The sequence below is a fragment of the Austrofundulus limnaeus genome, unplaced genomic scaffold (genome assembly GCF_001266775.1).
Source record: "Austrofundulus limnaeus strain Quisiro unplaced genomic scaffold, Austrofundulus_limnaeus-1.0 Scaffold666, whole genome shotgun sequence".
Lineage (NCBI taxonomy): Eukaryota > Metazoa > Chordata > Actinopteri > Cyprinodontiformes > Rivulidae > Austrofundulus > Austrofundulus limnaeus.
Window position 1 is genome coordinate 74,624 of NW_013953068.1, and position 7,924 is coordinate 82,547.

Genomic DNA, 7,924 nt, shown 5'->3' on the forward strand with positions numbered 1-7,924 from the left:
GATCACTTGGGTTGTTACCAACATCTGGTGAAAATTTCATGTCATTAGCATCTCTAGTAATATATTTACTGAGAAAAATGGTGACGTGTTCAATACTTATTTTACCCGCTGTACATGTCCACCTTGGCCCATGTCATCCTGAGCACACTGTCGATGTGTGCATCGCAGAGTTTTAACATGAGGGGTTTATATAAGGTCTAGTTGAGACACTAATTTCTTAAATAGATTTAGGTCTCAGAAAAATGTCACTCCATATCCACATGTCCTCTGTTGCCTTCTGTTCTGTCTTTTTACTGAGAGCTCTATTTTTAACTTTCATTAATCATTATACGAACTGTGCCTCCTCTGGACATGTCCAAACCATCTTAATCTGGCCTTTCTAACATTACCTCCCAGTTGTTCATCTGTAATGTTTTATTTTAACTCCTGAGACTTTTCTTTCTCCACTCCATCTTGGCTGAGACTCTTTCATCATCTTTTTACCACACTTCCCATTTTCCTGGATAGACTACTTGTAGCCTAACTGTAGTAGAAACAAGTACGCACACACACATACGCACATGCTATGTTCTTCTATTCTTGTGGGGACTTTCCATTTTTCTCCATTCATTTACTGGTCATTTCTATAGCCTAACCCTGACCCCTTACTCTAAAGTTAACCACTCCAGGACGTACCTGCCCCTAAATCTAGCATAAACATATTTCACACCTTGGTCCTAAACACAACCCCTCCACCCAAAATCAGCCTCTGAAGTCATGGGGACCGGGCTTTGGTCCTCACAAGGAGCATTTGGTCTCCACGAGGCTGTATTATCCACATACACACACACACAGCTGTGTTCCCCCCTTCTGTGTCTCTGCACAGGCCGTAGTGGAGCTGTTTGTGTGTGTGGGAAGCTGTTCATCCTCATTTCTGTATGGGCTTCAAATTCAAACATTCACCACAAAAATCACACGTTTGTTTAAAAAATCTGAAATAAATTGCTAATGACTATATATGGCTCAAGGAAACACACAATTTTTTTCAGGCCCCTCAAGTTAATTTTTTTCATCAGAAAAAATAATGTAAATATATATGGTGCACAGCAATAACAAAAAAATATTAAGTATAAATAATTACATGGATTCCAACAAAATTTAAATGTTTTGATTACCTTAGCCTCAAAATCATCCCTGATCATTTTTGTAGTGATTAGAAAATGTGATGTTAATTTCCTAGTCTTTACCTAATTAGACAAATTTCTCAATAACAAATGCAGAAAATAAATAAAATTCCACAAGTTTGAGTATCAGAACTGTTTGGTATAAATCAGACTTTATCCTGTGAATACTAGCTCTGTAGGTCAAATGTATAATTTTTAATATTTTTTTAAAGCCTGTTATTTACAAGCCCCACCCACTTTTGCCAATCATTGCCATATTGTACAGACCCAATCAGTTTGTGGTGTTAAGTGTAATGATTTTCATGTCAGTTGGCATTACTGTTTATGAGATATAAACATGATGGCATTTCTGGTGCCCCCTAGAGTTTGTTTGATATGAAATTTTAGATACTTGCTCAAAAATATTCAATGGATATATGAAATGAGGTTGATGTGAATATGTGTTAAAATACATAAAAGACTGTMATTTTTGTTAATGCTAACAAGCCAGCTTTATATAAAAATAAAGGTGACTCGGTTATACAAAAAACAAAACTTTTCCTTAACATCGTTTGTAGAGCCACTACTCTAGGTGCTACATGAGATGTTACATGCTTATTGGCATTGCCCCTTTGGAGGAGATCATTTTTAAAGTTTTGGCCAAGCTGACAGTTTCAGTGGGGTTTGGGTGGTTGCCAGTGGAAAGCAGCAGCAGAAAAGTGCGTCAGACAAATCTACACCCCGAGTCTCACGGCTGATTTAATCATTTAGTTTCACTTGCATCTCTGACCTTGAGTCTGCTCTTTAAAAGAGTGGCAATGCAATTATCAAAATCTATTAATGGGACCCAACATAATTTAAATAATCTACAACTTGTATTGATTCATACATAACAATGAGCACCTATGTTTTTTTTTTTTTTTTTTAGTATGCCATCTTGCTCACCATGGTCCTGACAACCTTCATCAAGTACATTCTGCACACTGTCGACCTGCAGAGTGAGAATCCCTGGGACAACAAGGCTGTCTATATGCTCTACACAGAACTCTTCACAGGTGCTGGGTTCAGCTCACAATAGGATGCTGGATTATACATATATATATTTTAATCACTTCAGTTTTCTTTCAAACTGTGTGTGTCTGACTGAAATGCTGTATGATGTGTTATTTTCAGGATTCATCAAAGTTCTTCTGTACATTGCCTTCATGACCATCATGATAAAGGTTCACACCTTCCCTCTGTTTGCCATTCGCCCCATGTATCTGGCTATGAGGTAGGCATTGTTCACTGGTCTCTGCAGAGCTTGTGTGGTTTTATAAATACACTCACCTCTCCAAGAAACAATTTAAATATATATATTCTTTAATGTAAGCATTTAAACAAGTAAATTGGGCTTGTTTGTTTTTTCATATCGGATGTTATAATGGTGTATTTTATTCTTGTTTCATCTGCTTCCTTGTCCTTTCAGGCAGTTTAAGAAAGCAGTAACAGATGCTATAATGTCTCGCAGAGCTATTCGCAACATGAACACACTGTGAGTAAAGTTACAGGATGTTTGGAGCTGGACACATGACAAGTACTAGATGAAAATGATTAGTAATGCTGGTGGTGATTATTGTTAATAACAATGTTGTTATACCAATATGCAAAACAAGGCTTTGCAATAACAAACAACAAACCTTCAACAGCAGAAAGATAAACAACATTTCTGCTGGAGAGGCAGGGGTGGGCAACCGATGCCGATGTCCTCTACATCCACTGTCCTCTACATCCGCTGTCCTCTACATCCGCTGTCCTCTACATCTACTGTCCTCTACATCCACTGTCCTCTACATCCACTGTCCTCTACATCTACTGTCCTCTACATCCACTGTCCTCTACATCCACTGTCCTCTACATCCACTGTCCTCTACATCTACTGTCCTCTACATCCGCTGTCCTCTACATCCACTGTCCTCTACATCCACTGTCCTCTACATCTACTGTCCTCTACATCCACTGTCCTCTACATCCACTGTCCTCTACATCCACTGTCCTCTACATCCACTGTCCTCTACATCCACTGTCCTCTATATCCACTGTCCTCTATTATATTAGAGGACACAATACTTTAAAATTGTATATTTTAAATTGTGTTGATAGATAAATAATTTACAGAACTTTAATTTTAATGTTCGTCATATTTGAAGCAGAGAGGAGCACCGAGCAGACTGACCGGAGTAATCCCCAGTCAGTCTGCCTGGTGGCATTAATCGTATTAATCGTCAAGTGACAAAAACTAATCGATTAATGTTTTTTTGACGATTAATTGCACACGATACGATTATGCCCAACCCTAATTTGTAAGCAGAATTTGTGAATGGCTGCAAACTATCAAGTGTTTATTTACTTACCTAAACAGCCAAAGTGATTGAAAATAGGTCAGTTCCAACATCTATGTAGAATGGCAAAGTTTAACAATTTTGATGTTTTGGGACTTCCGGTGGTCAACGCAGTATGGACGAATAAAGAGCGAGCTCTGTCGCTAGCCTCGTATTCTCCAAACTCAAGAGCTGCATTTAGGCTAAAACTGGGTTATTTCAGTAAAATGAGTGGGGTCAAAAATAAGAAAGGAGGGTACGGATTACAAAACATTCTTGACCGCGAAATGGAAGAAGCAGCAACAAACGAAGAAGGCATAGCACTGAAGCAAGATGATGACCGAAGCGCAGGGCTGGACCTGATCCGTGGAGCAATAAGTGAAGTTCTGTTAGCTGAAATGTCAACTCTACGGACCGAACTGAAAAACGACTTCCAAGAGTTCCGCACTGGTTTTCGAGAGGACATAAAGAAGCAGATGGATGACTTTGCTGAAGAAATAAACCAGAGATTACAGGATACCTCAGACCGGGTGGACGAGGTGGCTGGGCGGATACAACAGGTGGAGGACAATATGGCGGAATCAGAATGTTGGGACAGGGGAGTTAAGGAAACGCTTGTACAGCTGTTAAAAAACCAACGGGCACTACAAGATAAAGTGTCTGACTTGGAGGGCCGTTCAAGACACAAATATATCTGGATATATGGCGTCCCTGAGGACTTGGAGGGCACGTCTGTGGTGGTTTTTATTGAAAATCTCGAGAACGAACTGGGTCAAGAACTGGGCCTGGGCCATGTCATCAACATTGAGTGCGCCCACCGAGCTCTGGGACCAAAGCCTGCGAGCACACCACCACACTCAATCGTAGTTCGCTTCCTCCGGTTCTCTAAGGACAAGATCCTCAGGGGTTCTTGGAAAAAGGGAGTTGGCATCGAAAACAAACGGTTGTACTTTGATCATGACTACGCACTGGAAGTACAGAAAAAGAGACGAGAATATATTCCAATCAAAAAAACTCTGAAGGAAAAGGGAATCCACTTCCAAACTTCACTCAGCAAGATGAGAGTTTTTCATTCAACCGGTAGTGTCCTCTATAACACCGCGACTCGGGCTGTCGAGGATATGCAAAAACGGGGAATACCGGTAGGGAAAAGAACCAACACGATAACAGAGGAAACGCTGAAACAGCTCCTACAGTGGGAACCGCAAACAAAATCTAATGGAACGGCTTTCAACAGCAGGTCCATGTCAACACCATGGTGAGACTGTTTCATGTCGGCTTTTGAACCCGGTGTATAAGTACTTGTGAACAGAGACTTTTATATTCTCACTAATTCATGTTGAACCAAAGGCTAGTGACTAGGATCATGGTGAGAAGACCACCAAGCCTTTTTTTTTTCTAGTTCAGGAGAGCTATAATTTTAATTCAAAAAAACATTTTTTTGTGCTCATTCTTTATTTTGATGAGGGGCCCCACTTTGTGACCAGTCCCATTACCACCAAAGGACAACATTGTATCCATACCAATGGAAGACCTTGTTAATGTTGTGTTTTTACTGTTCAGTGTTTTTTGATGTTGCATTGAGGTCTGGGAAGACGTATATACACAACTTATTATATCAAAAATGATGTTTCATAAATTTTATAATATCCTGTCACTAAATCTTAATGGATTAAATAATCCAATAAAAAGGAGTAAACTAATTGCTAAAATGAAAAGAGAAAAGATTAATATAGCATATTGGCAAGAAACTCGCCTCTCTAGGGCAGAACACGAGAAATTAAAGAAAATGGGGATTAGACATACATACAGTATGGACTGGAGACACAGGATTTCTTTAGATACTTGCAACTTCACAATTATATTAGGGTAAAAAATAAATAATTGTATACTCGGAGAATTTTCAATTATAAAAATGTTCATTAATGCATGTAACTCTGGAAGTAGCAAAGCTCTCGTAAGCAAACCGTATCAATGTCTGATCAATCTTAAAAGTGACTCAATAAACTATATGAAACAAAAATGGGAAAAAGAAATTAATATTGTGGTTACAGAGGACATGTGGACAAGCATCTGGAGAACACAATTTACATCAACTCCAACAGCTGGCTTGACTTCAGCAGGAAGACCATCATCTGCTTCTTCATAACACTGAAACAGAAATGCAAATTCATGTGCATCGTGCTGGAGAAACTGTGGAAGTCAAGGCAGATCATGGATATATATTCTGGATATTCCCAGCTATACAACCCTTCTGGAAAGAAGTAAAGAAAATCATCTCAAAAACATTGAGTTTTGATATCAATTACTCATCTGCGTTGTCTTTGGTTTATCTGTCAGATGATCTAACTACAGACAATGCTGATCTCCTGAAGATTCTCCTAATACCTGTTAAAAAGGCTATAACAAAATGCTGAGTAAACAATAACTCTCCCACCATAAACCTCTTCAGTTCCAAAGTGGAAAACATTAAACTGATGGAATGTTTGACTTTTAGTCTCCGACTGCAGGGACAATTGGGTAAGAGGCGATGGATGAAATGGCAGGACTTGGTACACGGTGACAGTATTTATTAACAAATATAAAACAGATGTAAAAGTTTGAAAACCCTCAAACTTGTGTATGATTGATTTTTATCTTATTGTATTTTATTTTACTTATCATCCCCAGACCTCATGTTGTTCTTTACTGTTCAAAGTTATAAATAAAAACTTACATTTTTTATGTTTTGGTACATCAGATTTTGCACTCAGAATTTTTTATTTATTTATTTATTTTTTGTAAAAAGTGCAGATAAAAAAATTTTAACCTGATTTCTTCTGTTCAGATATCCTGATGCTACTCCTGAAGATTTGCAGGCCTCGGACAATGTTTGCATCATTTGTCGAGAGGAAATGGTCACCGGAGCCAAGAAACTACCTTGTAATCACATTTTTCACTCCAGGTAACTCCAAAAGAATAAACTGGGCTGTTAACAAAAGCAATTCGTTGTCCAACATGGTCAGCTTTTGACACAGATTCTTTACTTAAACAGAGCATAAGTCAATGTGGCAAAGCAAATGTAAAACTTTCTCATTGTGTTATCGTTTAGTTCCTTTTTTGTTTGGTTTCTTTAAATACTGTTCTCTTGTTTCCATACTCCACAGCTGCTTGCGCTCCTGGTTCCAGAGGCAGCAGACGTGTCCAACCTGTCGTATGGATGTCCTCCGAGCCACCAACAACAATCAGACTCAGGCTCCAGCAGCACAGGGTCCACCCCCTGCCCCTGCAGCCCCTGCCAATGCTCCAGCAGCTGCCCCAGCCCCAAACGGTGAGTCAAAACTGAAACCCTGGAACAAAACCCTCATGTTCAAGTTGCCCTCATCATCCCACAAAGGCTGCAGACACGCAAATTACTGACCGCAATGTGATGTGGCTGCTCTAACTTTTAAAGCAGTTAGTATACAATAATAACCAAACAAAACATTATGAATTTAGTATTTGTGTGTCTTTCTGTTTTTTCCACTTTAGGCTTTCATGCTTACAATGATGGGCACTAGTCACTTAAAGCACAAAAGTGCTAACTGTGGACCTAAATTTCTCATTTGTGCTTTATGGAATTTAATTTCTTCAAATGATGTGCAGATTTGCACTTTCTAAATTTAGAATTGAGTAGCTCAAATTGCAAATAATGTTTCAAGTTCAACCATCAATATTGTCTAAAGTAAAAGGAGAGAGCCGTCTAAACCCACTACGTTCTGTAGCCAATATATTTCATTAAAGTTTCATCATCATTTTCTTCATCATTGGAAGGGAAAGCAGTCTCTTGCCAACATTATGGCGTTCCACGGTGTAAAAATAGCGAGGCAGCATTTTGTTCAGAGCTTTATACTCTCCTGAAAGCAGACAAGAAACCCAAACAGCACTTCATCCAACAACCAGGTGAAAATGAAGACCCCAAACCAGTGGTCCTTCCGTATGTTGTGGGCGTTTCAGCAAAACTGAGACATTTATTCTCTAAACATGATGCCACAGTGGGTTTCAAACCCCAAAACACATTACGACAAAGATTGGTTCACCCCAAAAGATCCAGTTCCCCAACACAGAGTAATATTGTGTATGCTGTGAAATGTCTGGAGGACTGTGATCAGTTATGCATCGGGGAAACAAAACAGCCACTGATCAAAATAATGAGCCAGCACAGACGAGCTACATCATCAGGCCAAGCCTGTGCAGTTTACACTCATCTACAGGCCATGACTGTGCAGTTTACACTTATCTACAGGCCATGACTGTGCAGTTTACACTCATCTACAGGCCATGACTGTGCAGTTTACACTTATCTACAGGTCAGGACTCTGCAGTTTACACTCATCTACAGGCCAGGACTCTGCAGTTTACATTCATCTACAGGCCAGCGGTCACTCTTTCAGGGATGAAGAT

The 7,924-nt window shown here is 39.4% G+C and overlaps 1 protein-coding gene across 4 annotated transcripts in view; it reads left to right on the forward strand.

Moving 5' to 3' along the window:
- Positions 1-7,924, forward strand: part of syvn1 (synovial apoptosis inhibitor 1, synoviolin) — a gene marked incomplete in the record, with an annotated part of 26,234 nt that overhangs the window by 9,617 nt on the left and 8,693 nt on the right. For all 4 annotated transcript variants that reach the window (XM_014027625.1, XM_014027623.1, XM_014027626.1 and 1 more), the window contains 5 exon segments: positions 2,071-2,197; positions 2,316-2,415; positions 2,611-2,676; positions 6,330-6,446; positions 6,649-6,812. In XM_014027625.1, coding sequence (XP_013883079.1) covers positions 2,071-2,197; positions 2,316-2,415; positions 2,611-2,676; positions 6,330-6,446; positions 6,649-6,812 — 574 coding nt within the window.